General features: G+C 39.4%; 1 protein-coding gene across 4 annotated transcripts in view; it reads left to right on the top strand.

Moving 5' to 3' along the window:
* efcab7 (EF-hand calcium binding domain 7) overlaps positions 1-26,960 on the top strand; it is a 132,581-nt gene that overhangs the window by 40,760 nt on the left and 64,861 nt on the right. For 2 of the 4 annotated variants that reach the window (XM_041208888.1, XM_041208887.1), the window contains exons 2-5: positions 5,019-5,191; positions 9,680-9,891; positions 12,269-12,355; positions 24,620-24,815. In XM_041208888.1, coding sequence (XP_041064822.1) covers positions 5,020-5,191; positions 9,680-9,891; positions 12,269-12,355; positions 24,620-24,815 — 667 coding nt within the window. In that variant the 5' untranslated portion in view covers position 5,019. Of the gene's footprint in view, positions 1-54; positions 136-5,018; positions 5,192-5,872; positions 5,946-9,679; positions 9,892-12,268; positions 12,356-24,619; positions 24,816-26,960 lie in introns of those variants that run through there. The other 2 variants (XM_041208886.1, XM_041208889.1) reach the window with 2 other exon arrangements.

The raw sequence follows: 26,960 nt of genomic DNA on the forward strand, positions 1-26,960 counted from the left end.
CACACACCTTAAACCAGCTTATATTTCAGCTCTTTCCTGGACTCGAACTCAAGTTCTGTCGAAGGGTCATGAGGACTCGAAACGTCAACTCTTTTCTTCTCCGCCGATGCTGCCAGACCTGCTGAGTTTTTCCAGGTAATTCTGTTTTTGTTTATGATTGAAGTAGAGACCATTTTATATTTAGAGGAAAATTGGATAAGTATTTGATGTGGCTGAAGTGAGATGCATCTTAATGCAATTATGCACAGTTCTATCTTCACAAATAGGATTTACAAACCAATCACTTTAGCCCCAGGGCACCAATGCAGGAGTTCCTCCTAGACTTAACTATTTTCAACTGCTTCATTGATGACTTTCCTTCCATTGTAAGATCAGGAGTGGGGGTGTTTGCTGGTGATTACAGTGTTCAGTTCTATTCACAATTTCTCAGATAATTAAACAATGTATGCATGCAGCCAGACCTGAACAATATTCAGACAAGATAGCCTAGATGTGGAATTCATAGAATATTTTTGGGATAGTTTCTTAGAACAACATATTCTGGCACCAACTAGAGAGCAGGATATACTATACTTGGTATTGTGCAATGAGATAGGATTAATGAATGTCCTCTTAATGAAGGTGCCCCTAGGTGGTAGAGATCATAATATGATTGAATTTTACATTCAGTTTGAGGAAAAGAAGAATGGGTCCAAGATGAGTATTTTAAATTTAAATAAGGACAATTATGAGGGCAGTAATACACAGCTAGCTAAAATGAACTGTCAAATTAGGTTACGGGAACAGGTCAATAGAGATGCAGTAGCAGACGTTTAAGGGGATATTTCAGGATACACAGAATTGGTACATTCCAATGAGAAATAAAAATTCCAAGGGGAGGATCCACCATCTGTGGTTAACTAAAAAAATTAAAGATAGTATCAAACTTAAAGAAGAGCATTTAATTCTGCAAAGATGGGTAACAGGCCAGACGTTTGGACAGAACATTTAAGAAAAGGCAAAGAATGACCAAAAAATTGATAAGAAAGGAAAAATTAAAGTACAAGAGAAAGCTAGCTAGAAATATAAAGACAGATAGTAAGTGTTCTTATAGATATTTAAAAAGAAGATATACAAGTAACATCCCAGAAATAGCTAATGGAAAGGAGGGGGAAACTTGGGAAAAATATAATCACCAGAGGAGTGGTACTAAGAACATTGCTGGAGCTGCATGCTGACAAGTCCCTGGCTCCTGATGGACTTCATTCTAGGGTCTTAAAAGAAGTGGCTAGTGAGATAGTTAATGCGTTGGTTTTAATTTTCAATAATTCCCTAGATTCAGGAAGGTTCCATTGGATTGGAAGGTAACAAATGTAACTCTTTTATTCAAAAAGGGAGGGAGACAGAAAGCAGGGAAGTACAGGCCATTTAACTTAACATCCATCATAGGGAAAATGTTAGAAGTTATTATTAGTTATTATCATAGCAGGGTACTTGGAAAAATTCAGGCAGAGTCAGCATAACATTGTGAAAGGGAAATCATGTTTAACTAATTTATTGGAGTTCTTTGAAGGAGTAATATATGCTGTGGATGTACTATATTTAGATTTCCAGAAGGCATTTGATAAGGTGTCACATCAAAAGTTGTTGCGAAAAATAAAAGCTCATGGTGTAGGGGGTAACATATATTTTCATGGATAGAGATGGGTCTTTTTCTGGTTGACGAGATGTAATGAGTGGTGTGCCACAGGGATCAGTGCTGGGGCCTCAATTTTTTACAATTCATATGAAGGGACCGAAGGTATGGTAGCTAAATTTGCTGATGACACAAAGATAGGTAAGATAATAAGATGTGTGGAGGGCACAAGGAGACTGCAAAGGGATATAGATAGGTTGAGTGAATGGGCAAAGATCTGGCAAATGGAGCATACTGTGAGAAAATGTGAAATTGTCCATTTTGGCAGGAAAAATTAAAAAGGAAGCATATTATCTAAACATTGAGAGATTGCAGAGCTCTGAGATGCAGAGGGATCTAGGGATCCTAGTTCATGAATTGCATAAGGCTAGTATGCAGGTGTAGCAAGTAATTAGGAAAGCTAATAGAATGTTATTGTTTATTGCAAGGGGAATTGAATACAAAGTAGGGAGGTCATGCTTCAGTTATACAGGGCTTTGGTGAAAACACATCTGGAGTACTGTGTACATTATTGGTCCCCTTATTTAAGGAAGGATGTAAATGCATTGGAAGCATTTCAAAGAAGGTTTGCTGAACTAATACCAGGCTGGGTTGTCTTATGAGAAAAGGTTGGACAGGCTAGGCTTGAATCTGCTGGAGTTTAGAAGAGTAAGAGGCAACTTGATTGAAACATATAATACCCTGAGGGGCCTTGACAGGGTGAATGTGGAGAGGATGTTTCCTCTTCTAGGAGAATCTACTACTATGGGCCACTGTTTAAAAATAAGGGGTTGTGCGTTTAGGGCAGAGATGAGGTGAATTTTTTTCTGAGGGTTGTGAGTCTATGGAATTCTCTTCCTCAGAAGGTGGTGGAAGCAGAGTCTTTGAATATTTTTAATGCAGAGGTAGATAGATTTTTGATAAGCAAATGGATGAAAGGTTATTGGGGGTAGGTAAGAATGTGGAGTTGAGGTTACAATCAGATCAGCCATAATCTCATTGAATGGCATGAGCAAGCTCGAAGGGCTGAGTAGCCTACTCCTGTTCCTAATTCGTATGGTCGTATGTATCTCCAACAAAAGAGAATCTAACCATCTCCCCTTGACGTTGAAGGCATTAGTGTCACTGAATCCCCAAGTATTGACATGCTGGGGGTACCATTGACCAGAAAGTTAACTGAATAAGCCTCAAAAGCAGACCAGGGGCTGGATATTTTGCACAAATAATTCACTTCTTGACTACACAAAACCTGCCCACCATCTACAAGGCACAAGTCAGGAAGGAATGTAATAGAATACTGTCCACCTGCCTGGATGAATGTAGTTGCAAGAACACACAAGAAGCTCAATAACATTCCAGGACAAAGCAACTTGTTTGATCGGCACCCCATCCACCTCCATAAACATTCAATTCCTTCACCATTGGCGCATAGTGGCAACAGTATGTGCCATTAACAACATGCTCTGCAGCAATTCTTGAAACCTCCTTCAACAGCACCTTGCAAATCTGGTACCTAGAGTAACCAGGGCAGGAGATATATGGGAACAGCACTGCCTTCAAGCTTCTCTTCAAGTCACACATTGTCCTGAGTTGTAACTATATCGCTGTTCCTTCACTGCCGCTGAGTCAAAATCCTGGAATTCCTTCCCTAACAGCACTGTGGGTTTATCATTTTTTTTCTTCATTCTTTCATGGCAAGATCACCATCCATTGCCCATCCCTAATTTTCTTTGAACTGAGTGGCTTGCTAGGCCATTTCAGAGGGCAGTTGAGAGTCGACCACATTGTAGTGGTTCTGGAGTCACATGTAAGGATGGCAGAATGCCTTCTCTGAAGGACATCAGTGAACCAGTAGATTTTTACAACAATCGATAATGGCTGTCATGGTCCCCATTACTGAGACTACCTTTGGACCAGCTGCCGTGGTGGGATTTGAACCCATACACTGCCCTGCAACAGCATTAGCTTGAGCATCTGGATTACTAGTCCAGTAACATTTCCACAATGCCACCATCTCCCCCTACATCTACACCACATAGGGCTTGTGAAATCAAGCATGTGACCTTCCCTCTGCCTATCCTCCTGTCCCCAACCTGTATGAAATTTTGTGGGGGAAATGATGGAAGTGTCAGGCAACGTACCCACCCTTGGGCTTATTGAGGCCCTTTAATGTGGCGGCCTTGTATGTCGGGCAAGTGGTGTGGGAGGACCTCCTTTGCAGGCCCCCGGTGACCATCAAAAGTAATCCCCCACCCCCAAGATCTCACTTCCTACTTTACCCTCTTGTCCTGGCTACTCAAACCTGTCCCCTGCACCAAGCCACCTCCTCCTCCTCCTTTCCGAGACCTGCCTGGCAGACCCCGATCCCGACCCCAACCCTGGTAAAATACCCACCACTTACCTTGGTGTCCAACTTCGGTGATGATCTTCATTGTGGACTACCTATAATCCCAGCAGTGGCCATAGCTCCCACCAGACACTGCTGGGACCACAGAGCTGCTGGCTATCTGATTGCCGGCACCTCTGAGGTGGACAGAAAACCCACCTCCAGTCCATTAATAACCAATTGTTCATTAAATGATAGCGGAGAAGCCGTTCTTCCCTTTGGCGGATTCCCCATCGACTTTTTAGCTGGTGGGGGGAGGGCATAGGGAGCACATAAATTCAGCCCATGGTCTGCAGCAGTTGAAGACTGCTCACCATTTTCTCAAGGGCAGTTAGGGATGGGCAATAAATACTGGTCTTGCCAGCGATACACATGTTCCAAGAACAAATATAACAAATGGAAGCCTAGATGGAAGGAACCATTTTTATGTATACTTATTTCTTCCAAATTAGTTTCATGAACCTCCAGGATCATGCCTTTCTTAAATATTGAGCATTATGTTTAGTCATGGAGTACATTCCAGCCAAACCTGAACCTGTCTTTGTCAGACAAGCATATGCTAATTTTCCCAAAAAGGTCAATGGATAATAATCAGGAGTGGGTAACCAAGTCCATTGTTGCTGAAGCTATTGTGCCCTTACAACTACCCTGGTTGAGATCAGCTAAATCAGTGACTCTGTGATTGAAACTAGGAATAGCCTTTAAAATTTCGATCTAGTCCTCACTTCTGAACAATCAACATTTTTTCATAAACATATACTTCATATACATTTATTATTTAGTTTCTGGTATATTATAATAAACAAAACAAATGATTGGTTTGTGAAAACCCCAAGCCTGAGCCATACCCAGGACATTTTGCCATGCTATGTGCCTTTGTCAACTGGCCGAGTGTTCAATCTGTGTTGCTCAACACCACACCAGACAGCATGTTTATCTTGTATTTAATATAACAAACACATTTTTGTGAATTTTCAGAATGTCCAATCAGCAAGGAAGCATCACATCTACTTCAGCTAAGCCTGTGCAATCTGAATCTGGCGAATCTCAGTGCACCGAAGAGAATTTTTATAGAAACTGCAGAGCAGCTTACCTGACAGTATTCGGAACCAGTTTAGAGAATATCATTTCCAAAGATCAACTCTGTCTAGGTGAGGTTGAAATAAAAATTGTGAATTTCATTTAAACAAGTTTACTTTTTTGTATTTTTTAATTTGTGCTTTGCAATCAAATGGAAAAGCAACTAAACACTCACCATTATATTATCAGGCAGTTTTTGAAGTGGTACTGTATTTGTGTTGTAATGTTGTTGTGTGGCAGAGCTGAAGAAAGGGTGGATTGCTTAATGTTAGATCTGGTAGTTTTATTTTTTTGAACAGAAGTAAAGTTCCACATATTATAGGTAAGTTAAGATCAATAAAACTTGGTGTCTAACATTTTCGGTATGAGCATCTGACACAATACAATAGCAAAATACTGCAAATGTTAGAAATCTGAAATAAAAGCAGAAGATGCTGGAAATACTCAGCAGGCCTGACAGCATCTGGGAAAGAGAAAGAGAGATGATGTTTCGGGTCCATGACCTCTCATCAGAACTATGATGTGACTTAATTTTTCATATGTTATTTTGTCTTATGCAGTCATTGTACATGTTACATCAGAACATTAAACATCTATTGAGAAATAATTCATATTTATATAGTGCATTTCAAATTCTCAGAATGAATGCTAATAAATTAATTTTAAAATGTAGCCATTTTATTTTAGGCAAAAAGCAGTAACCAATTTGCACAAACAAGCATTTAGATTAATGAGTAATTATTCCATTCCAGTTGTGTTTCTTGAAGGATGAATGATGACCAGGATAGCAGGCGAATTCTTAGTTCTTCACTGAGCAGTGGCATGGTAACTTACGTCCACCTGAATACACGCAATATTTTGCACTGAAATGTCACTGGTAAAAGGCTTGAGAAATTGTCTAACATAGGATCTTAAAATATATATAGTCATCGTTCATGTATTTGATAGTCTTCCTAAGCAGTCAGGTATTCAAAATACAGGATATACTGGTAGGAATGAGGGTAGGCCTTTCAGCACCCTTGACCTGTTCTGTCATTCAGTTCGATCATAAGTAATCTGTGTCTCAGCTCCATTTACTTGCATTACTTCCATGTCCCTCAATAATGTTATAGGGCGCGAAGGGTCATTAAGGGATGCAGACTTAAACAGATATGGTGGACAACTGGTTGAGCTGTTCACTGCCTGTCTAGCTGGACCGTATAAAGCACAATTGGGTCCTGCTTTTGTCTGCAAAAACTACTTACAATTCCAGAATTATCCTGGAATGCAAAGTTAACCCCCAGTATCTTTTCTGTACTGCAAGCCATGTTCTTAAACCTTAACCCCCACTGCCTCACTCCCCTTTCCTGTCTCCTTCACCCTCATCTCCAGCAGCAAGTGCCAGGAGCCTGTGGATATTCCGTCACCAGGATTGAGAACATCTGATCAGCTGCCTTTGCCACTTCTCTCCCTTCCTCTAGCCACTGGGTCAAAACTTTCTTTAAGGATCCCCCTTGTCCTTGCCCTGAATGAACATTTTTCTCTAGTTTCTCTATCTTCCCTCATGCCCTCACTGAGTTTATCTTGTCCATGGGATCCATTCCTTCTCTCTTGACCTTATTCTGTCTAAACTGCTGGGCACTCAACTTCCCTTCCTGTCCCCCATGTTAGCCAGTATTGTCAACACTTCTCTGTCCTCACATTCTGCCCCTTCTCCATCAAATCAGCCATCATTAGCCCTCTCCTCAAAAAACCAACCCTTGACCCATCTGTCCTGGCAAAATACCACCCCACATCCAACTTCCCTTTCCTCCCTAAAATTCATGAATGTGTTGTTGCCTCACAAGTTCATTCTTGTCTTTCCTGGAACTCCATGTTTGAATCCCTCCCAGCAGGCTTCCGCCCCTCCACAATACCAAAACAGTTGTTATCAAAGTCACAAATGACCACCTATGTGACTATGACAAAGTTAACTTCTCATCATTCTCAACCTCTGACATGGTTTATCATATTGTTCTCCAAAGCCTCTCCACAGTTGTCTATCTGAGTGGGGCTGTATGCACCTAGTTCCATGCTTACCTACCGAATCATAGCCAGAAAATCACTACTGGTTGTTTTTCTTCTCACTCCCGCACCATTATTTCTATTGTCCCCCAAGGAGCTATCCTTGACCCGCTCCTATTTCTCAACTACATCCTGCCACTTAGCAACATCATCTGAAACATAACATCAGTATCCACATGTACTCCAATGACACCCAGCTTTACCTCCCACCAGTCGATTGGTATCATCCTCGCTGTCAGCCACACCTCCAAGTTTAGTATCATAGACAAATTTTGAAATTTTACTCTGTATTGCATCCAAGCTGATACTGAGTCTCCAATTCCATGAGCCTCAATTTTCTTAACCATCCTTTTATAACAAAGGCTTTCTTAAAATTCTTGTAGACAACATCCATTGCATTCCCTTCATCAACCTCTCTGTTACTTCATCAAAAAATTCAATTAAATTAATCAAGCATGATCTGCCTTTTACAAATTAGTGCTGGATATCCTTAATTATCTCAAACCTGTTCCAGCGGCTGTTGATTTTTTTCCCTGATTATTGTTCTGATTATATTAAGCTGACCAGCCTGTACTAGGAATATCCTTTCTTGAATAGAAGCGTCACACTTGCCACTCTCCAATTCTCTGCGCTCCCTTTTATTTAGGAAAAATTGGAAGATTATGGAAAGCCCTTCCATTATCTCCGCCCCCACTTCTTTTAGCAACCTGGGATGTCAGCCATCGGGACCAGGTGACTTGTCCACTCTAAGCATAACCAGCATTTTCATTACATGCTTCCTATCAATTTTCACCCCATCCATTACCTCTATCACATCTGCTTCTACCAATAGTTTGTCATCATCCTCTTCTGTAGTAAACAATGATACAAATTGCTTATTAATATTCTAGCCTTGCTCTGCGCCTCTAAGCTTTTAGCTCTTTTCCCCTACTAGGCCCCTCCCCAACATATACTACCTGCATATCATTTATGTGCCACTAGAAGGTTTTAGGGTTTCCTTTTATATTAACTGCCATTCTCTTCTCATATTTTCTCTTTTGCCAGTTGTATTTACCTATTCTTGTTCACGTTCAACTTCCTGGTTCTCTCTTCAAGAATTCATCTGATATGTATCACACTCCCTGTTTTGTTTCACTTCATCATATTCTCTATCTCTCCTGTCATCCATGGAGCCCTGGTTTTGGTTCACTTGTTTTAGTATTTGTTGTAATGTACCTAGGCTGTAGCTGAAAAATCTCCCCCTTGATGAACACACCCATTGTTCCGTTACAGTTTTTCATGTCAACCTTTGATTCCATTTTATCCTGACCAGATCCCTTCTTATCCCATTGAAGTTAACTATCTTCCAATTTAGAAGTTCTACTTTAAATTGTTCTGCCTTTTACAAATCTGCCCTGGCTTTCCTTAATTAACTCAAACCTCTCCAGTTGTACTCTCTTTGTAACTTTGTCTGAATGAAGAGTAGTGGTAGATCAATTGTTCGTTATTTGTCTAATAAATTTGCTTCATATTTTAAACTTTAACCAAGTCTGTTGTGTGCTCTACCTTTTTTGAGAACTAAGATCCTATGGTGGCATAAGGCAGTCTCATACCTAAAAGCAAATATGAAACATGATTTACTATTCATTTACATGGGCACGCTGCTGAATATTTTCCTAGATCTCAATGCAAGAATAGACACATGAAAATGTGGAGGGCTGGCACCCTTGATAGTTATCTGATACATAAACTGAAGTAATCTAGGATGAAAGAATTTAGAAAAGATGCAAAAACCTAATTATGCATTTTTCAGTTTAATTTACCCCAAGCCTCTATGTAATGTAATGTTATTTGTAAACAACCAACCACAATGGATAAGAGCAAAATACTGAAGATGCAGGAAATCTGAAATAAAAACAGAAAATGCTGGAAACACTCAGCAAGTCTGGCAGTATCTGTGGAGAGAAACAGAATTAACATTTCAGATCAATAACCTTCACCAGTTTTGACGAAAGTATTTCCAGTATTTTCTCTTTTTATTTCAGTGTAATTGTCATCATAGTTTGAATGCAGATATATTCTAAAGTTGATCATGGTAAAAGCAAAGTTAAATGTTTAGAAATGTTCAAAATTCCATGGGTCTGAAGGACTAAATGTCCCAATTCTCCAGTATAATTGACTCTGTATCTAAAGTTCTCCAGCTAGATACAGCAGACCTGAGGTTTGGCATTTGCACTGGATTGTATTTGAATTTGGCTGAGTGATAGCAGCAATCAGACATAGAAGTGGGCCTGGCTGGAATGTTGTGACACACACTGATAAATTCCGCATTCTATTAATGCCATTTTATTTTGGAGATTGATCAGAATGCTCATCCGATAAATAGATTTCCCTATGTTTTATGCTGGAATTATCTTCTGATTTATTTAGTTACCTATGATAGGCTAGTTAAAATGCCATTCAAAATTGAATTTGGCATTTGTTTTTATGTTGCAAGTCAGATTCCTGAAATTATTGCCTATATTTTTATACTATAGTGCTCCAGCAAGCTGGAAGAAATCCTTCCAGAAAGACACTTGGGAAGTACTGGACTCAGTATACCACGAAATTAAACTTTGACGACTTTTGTGAGATCTTGAAGAACGAAAAACTCACAGGCAAGAATGAATTGACGAAAGCTTTCAAGAAGCTCGACCTAAGTAATGATGGCTACATTATGCACGAGGAGCTTTATAAAGTTCTCACTACTGTAGGTGTTTTTCTCTTGCTTTGTTTAAAAAAAAAATGGTTATTTATTTCCAAACAACAATTGGACCCTTCAATAGTATAATCAAAGGCTACTGGACCAATCCAATACATACAACTGCAAGATCACAAATTCCAACATAATTTGAATTCAATACATGCCTCCCTTTTTCATGTAACCTAAACATGGGAGGGGAACCATCCTTTGCTCAACTTTGTTGCTCTAAGAAGGGGACTTCAGGTTGGTGGAACATCCCCCCCCCCCCCCCCCCCCCCCCCCCCCCCCCCCCCCCCCCAATCAACCAGTATAGCTACCCTACATTCTCTGACCCCAGAATGGGTATTTGATCCTAAAATGATATACATATCAATTCACCCCATTCACCCCTCTCAAACATGACAACGTTTCTTCCTTTTTCATTTCTGCCCTCCTTTGCTTGAAAATGCCGACTCCTTGGAGGACGGTATGATTTCAGAGGCACCAGCAGTCTTCTAATACCTCACTCAAGTGAATCTACCATGAGGACATCACATTGGAGCCCGATCCTGTTGTTGCATAATATCCACACATATATGTTTTGTAGCAGGAGGGCACTGGATAGCAATCAACAAGAGGATCCCCAACTTTTTTTGCCACTACTAGTCCATGGTGTCAAACCGATTAGAGACTCTGCACTAATCCGAAAGCAGAATATTCCATTGCTGGAAATCTGAAACAAAAACAGAAAATGCTGGAAGCACTCGGCAAGTCAGGCAGCATCTGTGGAACGAGAAACAGTTAACGTTTTAGGTTGATGATCTTTCATCAGAACATCTGAACTGCTGCTCCCAACTCACTGTGGAGTGGTGACCGAAACCAGAATCTGCCTATTTGATATGATTTTAATATCACACATATTGGCCTAAGTATTTTTGAACTTCTCTCATTGTTCATCATGTGGTATGGTATGGTAGGGGAAGGGAAGATAAAAATCCTGAAAAGTTACAAGATCAGAGTTTTCCATTAAATAGCTAGAAAGTCTAGTTGCTTAAATATTGATGAAGCTTGAGCGTATTGCTTCATGCTGCTCTACAAAGTACTGATTGTGGGTGTTATACTGAAGAATAGTCACAAGTTTCATGAAAGCCAAACAGTTTACCACTGAGCGAAGAAGGAAGTCAGATGAAGAATCATTTTTGGTCTGCTTCCATGTACCATCTTGCTGAGACTTGAGCTCATATTTCAGGAAATGCTGCATAGTCAGAAGCACGATCTTTTAGATAAGACGTTAAACCAAGGCCCAATTTGTCTTGGGTGGATGTGAAATATCGTATGGCGCGACTCGAATAGCAAATGAATTCTCCCCCATTTCCTACACAATATTTATCTCTTAACCAACATCACTAACATGGGTCATTATTGCATTGCTGCTTCTGGACCTTGCCATTGGCTGCCACATTTCCTAGATTAGAACAGTGACTACTTTGGGACATTCTGAGTTCATGAAAGGTGCTATGTGTAACTTGACTAAACACCTTGTGCCTCATTATCTCTAAAGAAACACTAACGACCCCTGAGGGCTGCAGAGACCAAATTCATAGGAAATTATACAAAGGCCATCTACATTGCATAAGCTTGAGTTTGCTGTGAGTTTATTAAAAGAGATTGGATCACACCAAAACTGAGGAGTTGGGAAATACACTACTGCTTATAAAGGGGGAAATAAAAATCAAAACACCTTTCTGTTTATAGACAGGTGGTGAGAGGAGAAATCAGGGTTGTTTAAATTGAAACCCCTCATGTCCATAACACACACAATTTCAAATTCTTTATTTCCTTTTAGTTTGAGCATTGTATGGAAGCAATTCATCTGCCTGTAAGCCTATTTAAAAATGCCCAGTTTGGTTACTGCTCCCTGTAATTCTATTGTCATTAGAGAACAAAATAATATTTCGGAACATGAAAGGACCATTAAGCATACAAATCAGCCCCTTTTACATAGATCCTAATATCACACTCCATTCTCAATACTCTTTACTCTCTTTGCTGTCCAAAAACACATCATCTTAACTTTTGGGACTCATTTCATTTGTTTTTCCTGGTGATTTATTCCCCAAATCCATGCACTTATTGTGTGAAAAGGTCCCCCTGGCTTCCCTTTAAAACCCTGACTTTCTCAATTTTAAATTTGTGTTTCCTGATATTTGAATCCTTCCTGATGAGGAACAGTTTGTTTGGGGTAACTTTGCTAGGTTTCTTCATATTCTGAAAAACTCAATTATGTCACCTCAATATTTCATTTCAGTTTGTATCCCTTTCTTGCAATGGGAGTAGTATTTTTACTGAGTATCCTGGTACTATATACTACTTAATAAATTGTACCAATATTATTTCACTACAGAAAGGCGAGAGGATGACACATGAAGAGGTGAAGATGATCATGGATGAAGCTGATGTTAACAATGATGGAAAATTGGACTATAATGAGGTATGACAAACTGTATTATAATTTTGAAACTTTGCAAACAAGGTGAATATAAGAATTGCTATGGTGTAAAGAGGCCAACATGTATTAAATCTTTCCAGATTTTTTTCAGAGAATTTGATACCAAGACACATTTGGAACCATTTGTTTTATAATTCAGTGATGATTGTGCATGTCAATGAAATGCTGTTGATCAAAATGCTACATTTATATCTGAATACAGCTCTAGGGTGTAAATTGCACCTCACCTCTTCTTTAAAATCCTCACCCTCAATTCTTCTTCCCTGCCCCTCAAACCCCTCTCTGATTATATCCTTCTTCCTTTCCTTTGTCACTTTCAGCATTGAGTAACTCCTCCTCCTTAATGATTTCAATCTCCACCTGAACTCAACTTGTCCACTCATCTTTAATTTCTGCCTCCGTATAAACTCTCCAACTCACATTTACTGCTTCCCTTTTATCCATGCCATCTTACATGACCTCTCTATTCCCATTATCTCAAACACAGACAAGGCCGTCTCTGACAACTTCCGTATGTTCCTCACCATCCATGTTTCCCGGGTATACCTACTCATTTCCAATTCCACTTCTGTCTTGTCTGCTTTTGAATAAATTCCCCTTGCAAACACTCTCAACTGCATTTTCAAATCCCCAACTGTTGATCCTTTGGCTTGCCACTTGTCATGATACTTTTGCAGCTGTCTGTGTTCAGCCACTCTGTCACCTTTACGCTTATTCCACTTACCCACAATAACCTTTCTTTCCCAGTATGGTTGTGCCCCCTGATCTGGCCCCCATTTTTGCTCCCCCGCGTTCAAGGGGTTCAGATTTGGAAGCAAAGTATTGTAGTTGCTGGAAATCTGAAATAAAAACAGAAAATGTTGGAAATACTCAACAGGTGGAGCAGATCATTACCTCTGTCCCATTTCTAATTGATATTGATGATCATTCTGCTTTTCACGTTTATACATTCTCCATACCCATCTTTTGTTTCTTTACGTGTCCCATTACCATCTCCATTTTGCCTGCACCATCATCCCTTTTGTCATCTAATCTCTCCTGCTTTCTGCTTCTATTTGTTTTTTCCTCCCCTCATTCCTTGTCTTGCTTCCCGGCAGTTGCAGTTCTTATGAAGGGTCATCAACCTGAAATGTTAACTCTGTTTCTCTCTCCATGGTTGCTGCCAGATCTGCTGAGTATTTCCAACATGTTTTGTTGGTTGGGTTCAGATTTGAGTTTATCTGGCACGTAACTGGTTCAGCTATCCATCGTCAAATCTAGCTGGACCATGTCAAATGCCAATTGGCCTTGCTTTCCTCTGCCAAAACAAGTCACTGCTCCAGGGCCATTTGGAGAGCAAAGTTTATGTCTAGCTTTATTCTACTACCAACTATCTCCTTAAACCTCTATTCCCTTTTCCCTCCAGCAACAAGTATGAGGGGTTCATTTTTTTCTTCACAGGGATTGAAACGATCTGTTAATTTCCGATATCTCCTTTGCTCTTTCCGATAATGGTACTTGCCAATATCCTCGTAACAAATCAATCTTTGTGATAAATTTTGATTGTCCCACTTTCTTAATGTAATCTTCCAACCATGGTATAGGATATGAATCTGTTTTGGTCACTGCGTCCACATAGTCTTTGTGTTCCATCCGGTTTCAGTACCAGCACAGTAGGTGAACTTCAGTTACTGCAACTAGAGTTATTGGGCAGAATTTTTCGCATGGCAAGCAGGCATGTGCCCGACACGCTCGAGCATAAAATAGCGTGCGATGACATCAGGTGAGCGTCCCGATGTCATCGCGCATTTGCGCACTTGGAAGCATGCCTGCCAACAATTAAGAGGGCTTGTTAAGCCCATTAACGACGCAATTAACTGGGATTTTTCACTGCCCGTCCAACCTTACAGTTGGGTGGGTGAATCAGCCAGGTGGTATTTGCATTTTACAGGAAACCTCTTCCAAGGGTGAGATGAAGATTCCGTCATTAAATTTAAAAAAAAATGTTTGGACAGAATTTTCATGTTGTATACATTCAGGTGACTGTTTCTGATGCATGGGCACTTTTTCCCAGTTTTAAAAATCTTTATTTTCTGTATTTATTCTTCAGCTCCCTGAGTCAGCTCTCTGCCTTCAGGGAGCTTTCGTTCTGCACTTTCCCCCGTGCCCATGCTGACTTCAGAGGTCACCCTCCCCCCACCCCCAACCCAGGCAGCGCTGATCGCATCAGCGCGCGCTTCATGCTGGCTAGCCATTAATTGGCAGCCAATGTGAAATTGCAGTTGGGGGCTGATTGCGGTTGGCTGTCCTTTTTCCAACTGCTCCTAGGCCTGCTGATCGCGCTGCCTGCCAAGCTGAAAACTCAGGCCAATGACATAATTTCGAAGCATGAATTCAATTTCTTCCTGTACTGTGATAACTTTGCCAGATTAAATCGGTAAGAATGTTGCTTTATCGAAGATGAAACTTCTACACACACACCATGGATAGCTAAATGTGTCCTCCCCAGCTTATTCCCACAAATAGCTTCTCCAAATCACTTTGACACTTATCTGGAAGGTAACTCAATATTACTTTCAAATTTTCAAGTACCCCCTCATTATCCAATTTGATTAGAGGAAAATCAATTTCAGAATCCTGCATTTTTACCTCTTTCTCGTTATCTACCACCACTAATACCTTTTTTTGGTCCTCTTCCCTGTAAAAGTACTTTTTTAAACATACTTACATAACACACTATCTGCTTCTTTCTTCTATCTAGAGTCTTTAATAAATAATTTACTTCACTCAGTTTCTTTTCAATCCTGTAAGGCCCACTAAACCTTGCCTTTAACGAGTCATCCAGTGCTGATAACAGAACTCGCACTTTTTCTGCAGTAACAAAACTACGAGCTGTAGCTTTCCTATCACTTTCATCACTTGCTGTGATATCTTTAAATGTTCCCTAGCTAACTGACATGCTCTGCCCAATCTTTATCTGAAGTTTGAAACATAATCCAGGAGAGCAGTTTCTGAATTTTGACCCACCAATTTCTCATGAATCGATTTCAGTGGCCCCCTTATTTCGTTACCATAAACTAGTTCAAAAGGAGCATCCCTAATAACAAATAACAAATAACAGGAATGGAATTCCCCTATCCTAATCCTGTGTATAGTCCTGACTATGTGCCCTTATCATAGTTTTTAAAGTTTGTTATCTTTCCAGAGCCCCTTGTGACTCAGGATGGTAAGCTGTTGAGTCAAACTGTTTAGTCCCCAAACTGTTCATCACTTCCTTAAACAGCTGTGATATCAACTTTGAACCCTGATCCAGTTGTATTTCTTTTGGTGAACCATATCTTGTCAAAAAAAGCTTAGTCAACTCTTCCACAATTCTCTTTGTTGTAATATTTCTCAAAGATATCACTTAGGAAATCTTATAGACACTTCCATTATTGTCACTAAGTACTGATTTCCACCTTTAGTCTTCGGGAGGGGTCCTACACAATTAATCATGACCTGAGTAAAAGATTCTTCAGATGCTGGAATTGGAATTAATGGTGCCAGCTTAATCACTACTTGTTGTTTCCCTACCACCTGACATATGTGACATATTCTACAGAATTTGACTACATCACTATGCAATCCAGATCAATAAAAAGTTTTTGTATTTTTGCCTGTGTCTGATTCCTAAATGTTCCCCCATTGGAATAGCATGAGCTATCCTCAGAATCTCATATATCCAAGTGGTATAACAATCTGACGCACATCCCTCCAGCTTTCATTTGCTGAAACATAAGGCTACCATTTTCTCAATAAAACATTACCCTTAAGGTAATGACATCCTGGAATACGTTCTGCCTCTGTTTCTGAGTAAGCTGTCTGATATAACTGTCTTATATGCGTATCCTTTTTTTGTAACTCTACCAAATGCCTTGAGCTAAATTCCTCAGTTGTATTATCCTCCATTATTTCTTCCTGAACAATCTTATCAAAAACCGTGTCCGCCAATTGAACTTGCACACTTTCTTCCTGACTTTTAACTTCCTGTTCTTCTGTTTCAACATGTGATCTTGTTATCACACAATCTGGAAACAATCCAGGTTGCTCTCTCTGCAGCACTTCTGTTGAAAACACTTCTATAGGCTGCTCAGCTACCATAAGCATCACTTGCATCTGTGACCCAGCTATCGCATTACCTAAAGTAAACTGAACCTCTGCAATGGACAAGTTTTTCACTACTCCAACAATCGCCTCACCTGTTTTCTACTTTAAATTTACCTTCCACAATAGAATAGGTTAGCAGCTTTAGGAACCCCACTTATTATTGCCTTTCCTGTAATACTCCCTCTGAACAACAAATGTCACTATCCCACAACATTAAGGATTGACTAGCCCCTGTGTCTCTTAACATGTTAATATCTTTACCAAGTCCACCCTACATATGGAAAGACTTTTCCTTCAATTGCAAAATCTTTAAACATTTCTGGAACCCGCCCCTCAGAACTCCCTTGGGTAAATTGTGAACACATTTTCACTTCTTTATCTATCACTGACTCTTTATTCTTTACCTGTACAAAAAACACTGGTTTTTCATGTGCCCGAACCTCAGAACCCACCACTTTTACTTCCTCTGCACCCAATAATCCCAACAGACTTCCCTGTAATTTCCAATGCAATGACTTCATGTGTCCAACTTTATTACAATGAAAAACCTCAATTTTGGAGTGTCACTTCTACCCTCAGCACCTTCCTTTTCACTTTGTGAAAAAAACTTTCTGGGAATTTCCACGTACCCCTTCTCTTCCCTGACTACCCAACTTCCTTTCACCTTCCCACTTTCTATCCTTCTCTGACTTAAAAGGGTGACGAGAAAAAGATTTAGATCTATGAACTAACTCATAATCATCGACTATCTCTGCTGCTTGTCTTACTGTTTTAACCCTCTGTTCCTCCACATGAGTTCTAACTATCGAAGGAATTGAATCTTTAAATTCTTCCAAAAGAATTACTGCTCTAAGAGCTGCATATGTTGCTATATATTTAATGCCCGTATCCAATGGTCAAAATTACTTTGTTTTACTCTCTCAAACTCAATATAAGTTTGCCCAAGCTGTTTTTCTCACATTCCCAAATTTCTGCCTGTATGCCTCAGGAACCAACTCATATGCACTCAAAATAGCCTTTTTTTTTACCACGTCATAGTTTACCGACATTTCTTCTGACATTGAAGCATAAACTTCATGTGCTGTACCTACCAACCTAGATTGTAACAACAGTGCCCAGTTTAACTGTGACCATTTCATTGGTTAGCTATCTTCTCAAATGAAGTAAAGAATGCTTCAACATCTCTTTACTCAAACTTCAGAAGAGTTTGCACAAATTTAAATATCCCCTCACTAAGTTTTAGATTAAAGGTTTTCTCATCTCCAGAGCTTTCCTCAACATCTGATGGCTCCTTTTTAAAATCTAGCTTTTGAAGCTAGTACACTTTGTCTCTTTCCTTCATTCTCTCTTCCATTGTTAACTTTTCCCTCTGGAGATCAAGTTTTCGCATTTCCATTTCTTTTTGACATAATCTATCTTTTCCTTTCTTTTTCTGCTGCTTCTGGTTCCAGTTTTTACACTTGCAATTCTTTTTCCTTTTCGTTTCCCTCCAATTCAAGTTTCTCAGTTCCTTTGCTCATTCAAATTCAAGCTTCTTCATTTCTAACTGAAGTCTCACTACCTCCAGCTGTAACTCACTAGTGTCAGGTATCACTTCCAACTTTAAATGCTGTGCTATCACTTCAACTATGTCTGCTTTCTTTGCCCCTACAGGTAACCTCAACTGCAAGTTATCCGCCATCTTTGTTAACTTACCCTTAGATACTTTTTGTAACTCATTGTTATATCTTCTATTTCCAAAAAAGTTTTAGCCAGGGATCCAGCCATTTTTTTGCAGTCTCATCACTCTAAAAATACCTCACACCAATTCCTGAATTCAAAGTGCTTCTCAGATTCGTAACCGCAAGATTCACCAACTCCAAACTAATCAAGGAATTTCAAATTTATTCCACAAAGACCCCTCCAATTCTGTTATGGCACAGCCGATGGTAAATGCTGAGCTGCTCAAATCTCAGAGGGAAACTTGAAACAGCTGCCATAACTGTTTGCAATTTGTACTTTATTTTGAGTAGCGTGCCATAAATTCAGTATTAATGAGCCCACCAAGACTTTGAGGTTTTTTACAAACTAAATTAAACATTTATTAATAGAAGAAAAGATTTTAAGCACATACGTAGGTCTGCAAATTACTGCTATATTAACTCCTAAATCTCCTAATTAATCTAGCTCCTAGTTACACCTCCGTTAAGGCAACAGTAAACAACATAGGTTTCAACAGACCCAGGCAAAGCACACGATACCCTGGACAGTGATATTCAAAGTGAATGCTCTTAGCTTCAGTTCCTGTAGACAGCAGCTTGATGCACAGAGGCTGGAAGCTTTTCACACTAGTTAAATCTTAGAATGCCTTCTTTCCTTTCATAAGCTCATCTCCTTTATACATGTTTCTCCCTTTCTAATGTAAATCGCATTGTTTTAATATGCCTTTGCAACTTTACTTCTTCCATAATATAAATCTTTGATGGTATTCATGTTATCAGTAATCTATGGGAAAAATAATCGCAAAGTTTGGCTTAAATTCTTATGGCTAGATGTAACATCCCATCATCTCTGAAATTCGAACTGCTCTGTTTTATCTAAAAATGCAAATGCTCCTCACACCTTATATCCTATAACTTTAGCCATGTTTACGTATTTAGCATTTCAAACCTAGCTTCTCTTTTGACAACTCAAAAGCTCCAAACTAGCTGTCTGAAAATCAATTAAAACCCTCACACGCACACCTACACACAGAAACTAATCCAAACCCCATTATTAACCTACCTTTACAATAAGTCACAATATTATGAAAATTATTATATTTTCATGATAAACTGTGTAATGATATGCAGTACATAGAGATTGAGGGAGAAAACTTTAAGAAGAGAGTATGCTACTTGGATGACAAATACAATTACATTCTAATGCTACCTATTGAAGCCATGTCATGTAAAGCATGTTGTCTCTTAAACAGTTCTTTGCATTTATGAAACTTTTGGTAATATATTTCCATTCCCCTCTAACTATGCTGACACCTGCTGGCATATGGTTTCATGGATGCTGAGTGCCCTCTAGTACCGCTCTCATGTTATCAATTTTTAGTTTATCCAGTGACTCAACTACCTCCTTTCTGCAATGTCTTCTGCCTCAGTAAAGAAGATACAAAGTATTCATCTAGTTCCTCAGCCGTGCCTGTGCCTCCATGTGTAGTTCATCTTTTTGCTCCTTAATCAGCCCCTTCCCTCTTCTTACTCCCATTTTACCTTTTATATGCCTATAGAAAACTTCTGGATTCTCTTTTATGTTGGCTGCCAGTCTCTCATGCTCCCACTTTGCCTTTTTTATTTCCTTTTCCACTTCCCTCTGAATTTTCTATATTTGACCTAAAATTGTGGTGCCTGGGTTAGGAAGTGCCATGGTTATAATGTTTATCTCTGCAAATAAATGTTTATAAAAGTATGTAAGGATTGGCTCCTGTTGTATCTTTAATTGTCTGGCTCTCTAGATTATAACACAATCCTGTGGGAATTTAGCATTGTTGAAGGTGCCCTCCAGAGGAGATGTTATATTGAGGTCCACTCTATCAGCTGAGTGGATATATAAGATTGCAAGGCATTACTGGAAGAGCAGAGAGTTCTTGCAGTGATCTGGCCAATATTTCTCCTACAACCAACACTACTACAACAGTTTGACAGATTATTCATCTTCTTTGATGTCTGTGTGATCTTGCTTTATGCCACATTTGTCTATAATAACAAGGAATTCATTGACTGTGAAATGTTTTCACAAGAAAGTTGTGAAATGACACTATATAAATGCAAGCTGTTCCTTAACAATGAGGGTTGACATTCTTTTTGATCATGATTGTTGTAATTGAGCCCAATTCTGTCCTCACCTGACATCAACAAACCTATACCTTCTATTGGGGTTTGAATCGTGATACTAATCAGGCGTATGCACCCTAGCTTTTTTTTTCTCCACCCTCCCTAACCCCCATCTGAGACTAACTAAAGCACCCTTAAAGATATGTGATTGAAATCAAAAGACAGGCCGGAGATTAGGAAAGAGATCCTGAGCCTTATTTTGTAGCATGCTGCCTTTACAAGCTAGTCCATTGGATGAGCTTCAGATATTGTTTTACATTTAATATTTAAATGTATATATTTACATTTTACATACATTGCCAATATGTGATACAGCAGAGTCTTATAATATGGACACCGAGTAACAGCAAAAACAGTTATGACTTTGACTGCAAGTATCTTTCTTTGGACATGTTTTGGTTTGATACACAGAACTATTAATCCTAATTCACTTCACTCTTCTTTTTCTGTGACACTATCCTAATTTGATCCCACTATCTGTCCCAATGAAGGAAGTGTTACAATCTGGTTAAAGTAGATAAAGTTTGAAATCCCAGGTACTTACTCAGAACATGAAGTCACATGATTCCACGGTTTTAATAAACAAAATAAACTTTATTATACAAAGTCAGCAAAGTAAAACAATCTAAAATATCTGTCTTATACTGTAACAAACAGAATTAACATGAAACAAATATGAATTAACTAGCAAACTGTGGCTGAACACACCACACTGCACATTAAATGGCAGATGCAACCAAGACAGAACATGGATTTCTCAGCAACCCATCCAGACATCAGTGACCACTGTGAGTCACAAAATCTCATTAAAACTCTGTCTCTCTAAGGAGAGATTTTAGCTCTTCACTTTTGTAGATCCAGCTTCTGAATTCCCTCAAAAGCCGCTCTGACTCAGATTGCCTCAATGACTGCTCACCACCTGATGGTTCAGTCGTTTCTCCTGAGACTGCATTCTGTGGGATTCAAAAAGTTGCACTCCCATCTCTAGTTCCAGCAAAATTCCAACTCTTTTGCAGATAGCTAGCTTCACTGAGCTGGCACTGCCCCTGGGATTCTCAAAACTTCAGTCTCCAGGCTGCACCAAGCTATAAATGTCTCCTGGAGCTATCTCTGAGCCCTAACTACACTGAATGGCTCACAGGCCTTCTCTGTGAGTTGCAAACCCCACAAGATCCAAACTGCAACCAACAGCTGCACCAATGGCGCCCAGAGTTTCTTCAAGCCCTAACTGCCTGGAGCCTGCTAACAGTAGCACCTTTTCAGTAAAGCCCTTTTCCCCCCTATAGAACAGTCAAATAAACCAAAACCAGAGAACCATCTTAAGCTCCACCCATCTCCACAACAATGTAGCCTTTCAGCATTCACTGGATGCTTTTGAGCCAATATAATTTTAACTCCCAATGCACTATTGTTTTCTCTGTTCACACAAGTCCCAGATCCTCTGTAGAGGGTGCTGTGCTGATTTGCATTTCTAATCACTGCAAGTTTCAGTGCAAAAACCTATAAGACATCTGCCGGGAAGTGTAAATGTAATCAATGGCTTCTGCCAGTTGTTTGCCACTACCTGCAAAATTTAGGCTGTTATTTATAAAATGCCTTAACGTACAATTTTATTGCAGTGTTGATGATGGTGTTGAAGGTGTTGGATGGGGTGTCACTCAAGCAGTCTGCTTTGCCCTGGATGGCATTGAGCTTTTTGAGTATCATTGGAGCTAACACATCTAGGCTATGGAGAATATTCCATCACACTGCTGACTTGTGCCTAGTGGATGGTAGACAGGCTTTGGGAAGTCAGGAGTACTGACCAATTTCCTCAGGAAAATTTATAATTTTTAATTTCTAATCCCTCTTCTCCTTAGATTATTTCCTATATTGTAGCATTGTTACTTTACACAGAATGTTGTCTCATGAAAGGTAAAAAAGCAAAATACTGAGGCTATTACAAAATCCACCTGCAGTCAGAATTGAAAAGGGATGTGATCCATGTGGATCAAATGTGACTAACCGTACCTCATGATTCAGAATCCCCATGCTTTGGGAATGAACTCTTCTGATGTGTTTTGCCAGTTATTCTTAATCAGGCAGGTTTAAGTGGATAGATTGGAGAAAATGGGATTGTTCTCTTTGGAGTAGAGATTTGGTAGAGGTGATTAAAATTATGAAGTATTTACATAGAGTAACTAAGGAGAAACCATTTCCAATGGTTGAAGGGTTTATAACCAGAAGGCATCGATTTAAGATGATTGGCAAAAGAACTGGAGATAATGTAACAGGTGGTTAGGATTTGGAATGCACTGTCAGACAGGGTGGTGGAAGAAGATTCAGTAGCAGCTATCAAAAAGGAAATTGGGTGAATATTTCAAAGAGAAAAGATTGCGGAGATATGGGGAAAATGTGGGGGAATGGAACTAACTGGATTGCTCTGCAAAAGAGACAGTGCAGACTCAGTGGGCTGACTGGCCTCCTTCTTTGCTGTAATATTCTATGATTCTAAACTGATCTATTTAAGTTGAATCGAGTGATTTATATTTTACAATTTCTATTTTATATAGTTTCTCCCATATTTCCTCCTTCTGTTCAGAGCCAGAAAGAGCAGATGATCTGCTCCCCAGGCTCTGTCAAAATCACACAAAGGCAGATTAGTGTCCCACTTCCCTGGATTACATTGAAAGTACAGCAGAGAGAAGGATTGCTCAGCCTATTCAGTCCATGTTAGCATTTATCCTCCATGCAGGCAGTAGTCCCAATCCCAAGTTCCTGCCCTGTTCCGACATCCTTTTATTCCTTTTCCTTCAACCATCTATCTAACTTAATATTAATACCTTGCAACAGTGGAGCACTTAGGTGCTCTGCTAATCAGTAATTTGTATCTAAACATACCCAACACTACAAAACAGATTTTGTTTATTTTTCAACAAGTTGCTTTTCAGCTGGTATACAACAGTTGAAAATGTCTCAAAGGCTGAGCAATTAAAGTCTAATGGTTGGATGAAACTTGAAATATAAAATAAAAGACATCATCTTTGTGCATTATTTAAAGAATGATTATCTCACACACATACCAACTTTAAAATCCTTATTGAAATAATTTGAAATAACTTAATTTTATTCTTTCCCCAATTCCAAAAAACTGCAAACTCCTTACCTCCCTCAGTTTCTTTTCCTCCTACAATCTACACACTTTAAAATGTTATATTGTGTCATCTAATCCACTGCTTCTTGATTTTTCTTGTTTTCTAGCCTACTGTTTTCAAACTCGGTGATGTCCATCACAATGGGCCTTGGCCCAACACCTAACTTCTTCAGAACCAACAATCTATGTTAGCTGTAGGAGTTTGAAACAATAGCAATGATACAGAATGGTAGCTTTCCATATAATTGAAAATACATAGAATGATAGAATGGTTACATCACAGAAAGAGGCCTTCCCATCCTTCGTGTCCCTGTTGATTCTCTGCAAAAGCAACTCAATCCCATTCCCCAGCCCTTTCCTTGTCATCCTGCAAAACCTTTCTACAGATAATTATCTGATTCCCTTTTGAAAGCCACGATTGAATCTGTGCCCACCACATACTCAAGCAGTGCTTCCCAGATTGTAACAATTGCGTAAAAAGTTTTTCCTCATATCATCTTTGGTCCTTTTGCCGTTCACCTTAAATCAATGTCCTATAGTTCTCGACACTTCTACCATTGGGAACAGTTTTTCCCTGTCTGCTGTGTTTAGATCCATCATGATTTTGAACATCCTCTAAATTTCCTCTCAACATTTTCTTATCCAAGAAGAACAAGCAAGCTTCTCCAATCTACCCATGTAACTGAAGTTCCTCATCCCTGGAACCAGTTTCATAAATCTTTTCTGCAGCCTCTCCAATACCTTCATGTCCTTCCTAATGTGTGCTTCCCAGAATTGGGCACAGTACTTCAGTTGAGGCCATACCATTGTTCTTTAAAAGTTGACCATAACTTCCTTGCTTTTATACTCTTGACTCTGTTTTTAAAGCCCAGGATCCCATATGTTTTATCAACCACTTTCTCAAGCTGCCCTGCCATCTTCAATGATTTGTCCACATACAGTACAAAAACAATACCTCCTAAAAGATAAGAGATATTGCAGTATATTTTTTTTCATGTATCGGATGGAAGAGTATTTTCTGACCTATCTTCTTTTAAAAGTAACTAGTTTTCTTGAATTTGATATACTGATCAGTGTATACACAGGGAAAACTACTAATTAGTATTGTACTACTTAATTTCACAGTTTTGTAAACTATTCCTGGCAACTGTTGAAAGAAGTCAAAAGACTGCAGTAGCAAGATTAGAAGCTAATGCCAAGATGAAGCAGCAACAGTTTGGAAGTTTGACAGCTGCTTCACTGCAGTGTTCTTTCTTGCCTTCATCAAAATCATTGCTGGGAACTTCTCGAAATCCAGAGACAGAAATAATCCCCAGAAAAGGTAAACATGAGCACAGCATTCCCATGATGATCAGTCACTTTTCGAAGAGAAGTGCTATTTTGAAAATTTGGCCATTGCTTTAATATTAGAATTTTATTACTTTGTTATAAACTGTGTTTTTGCGATAATGTTATGATGCTCAACATATCCCATATAGATATAGTAATGTCACTATGTCTTCTTACTAAGTCTAAAAGAAATTGCACTTCACTGTTGTGTCTTATGAAATTATTGATTACTGTGATACAGAGTTATTTTTGTTGAGTAAATCTGATTGAGTAGCTTTGTAGTCAGCCATGTTTGGAAAAGCTCTTAGTCTTACTAAGGCATGATTACTTAAAGTAGTACTTCCGAAATGCACACAAGACAGTTGCATTGATACTTAAGTTTAAAACAGTTTTGGACACTTTGGCCTGGATTTTACAGCCCCTTTGTGGACAACCTTGGAGGAAGGGGGGTGGGGGTTGCAAAAAATTGCATGGTTTGGTTGTTCCAATGACATCACACCAGGTCCAGATTTTACCTTCAGTGGATAGCAAGTCGTTGCTGAAAAAGAGACATGTCTAAGCTTCTCGTCTTGCATTCATCAGGACACTCATAAGAATATCAATATAAGGGGGAAAACAACAATTTATACTGTATGTGAAGAGAGTGCTGATGGTGGCATTGCCATGGAGAATGCACCACTGGTGACTGACAGTTAATTGCCAAGCATTGGTTGAAATTTAAATCAGGCAGCTTGACCTGGATTGGCCAAGACTGAAGCAGTTTGGCAATGCAATTAGTGATGCCACTAAACACATAATAAATCTCTCTGACCATGTACTCTCAGAAAGCGAGAAGTTTGTTCTTGCGCATGGTTTCAATTTTGGTGTGCCTTCGTCCTGAATAAAACGGGAAGAGTTGTTAGCTGAGTTTGAACTCTCAACTATCCTACCACAAACCAGCATCCACTGAAGATGCTGAATCCTTGAAAGTGCACCTAGCTGATCTAGCACACACATATTGTGGGATTCCGAACAACTTGTCCAACTTTCACATGCAACATGAATGTCTTACAGTGTTGCGAGGCCCTTAAGACCATCCTGAACATACATATCAGTAAACCTGACAAAGGGACAGGAATATTCATCCTTAATAAGTGTGACTATATCAACAAAATGCACGCCATTCATAATGACAGGTTCAACTTTGTATCCGTTGGACCTGCTGCCCAACATGACCAGGCAGCCTTGCTCAAAAGTAAGCTAAAAAAAATGCTTGCTGGATTTATGTAAGAGTGATGAGCTACCAGGTGATATGAATGATAGGACTCGTCCTCATGGTCGCTACAGCCGCGTAGGTAAGGGCTGCCCAACATAAACAAAAGTGAAGTCCCTCCATGCCCCATCTTATCTATGACCATTTCTGCATAATATGAATTGGTGTAAATGGTTCGGCAAATTGTTGCAACCAGCTTTGACCAAGTTTTCCATCAACACAGTGAAGGACTCCTTCACATTTGCGAAGGCCATATAGGATTTGCATATCGATAGCAATGCTGTGTCCATATGTTCATTTGACATTGCTAGCCTATTCACCAATGTTCCACTTAAGGAAGCCATAAACGTTTGTGTTGCAGCACTATATTATGGCAATCTAGACCCACCACTACTGCGTGAATCAATATTCATTGAACTTATGAACTCAGCAACTTGTGTAGTTGAGCTCAGTTTCAATGACACCGTGTATGCCCAAATAGATGGTGTTGCCCTCCAGGCCCAGTTCTTGCAAACATCTTTGTTGAGTTCCATGAGAAACGTGTCTTCGATGGAATGAAACCTAATCTCCTACACCTTGCATATTTCCAGTATGTGGATGACACGTTTGCTATGTTGAAATCCACAGCTGCATGTAACAATTCCCTTACATGTCTTAATGGGCTTCATCCTGTTCTCAAATTCACCTACAAAATGGAGCAGTCAAATTAACTCCCCTTCCTTGACATACTAGTTGAGAAATCTGCCAGGGGATTCTCTACCATGGTCTACCTTCACTGGTCAATATACACGTTAGGATTCTTACAGTTCCACACACTATAAGATTGGTCTTACCAGCAACATTGTAACTAGGGCCTGAGCCATTTGCTCACCATGCAAGTTTGAT

This window comes from Carcharodon carcharias, chromosome 16 (genome assembly GCF_017639515.1).
Source record: "Carcharodon carcharias isolate sCarCar2 chromosome 16, sCarCar2.pri, whole genome shotgun sequence".
NCBI lineage: Eukaryota > Metazoa > Chordata > Chondrichthyes > Lamniformes > Lamnidae > Carcharodon > Carcharodon carcharias.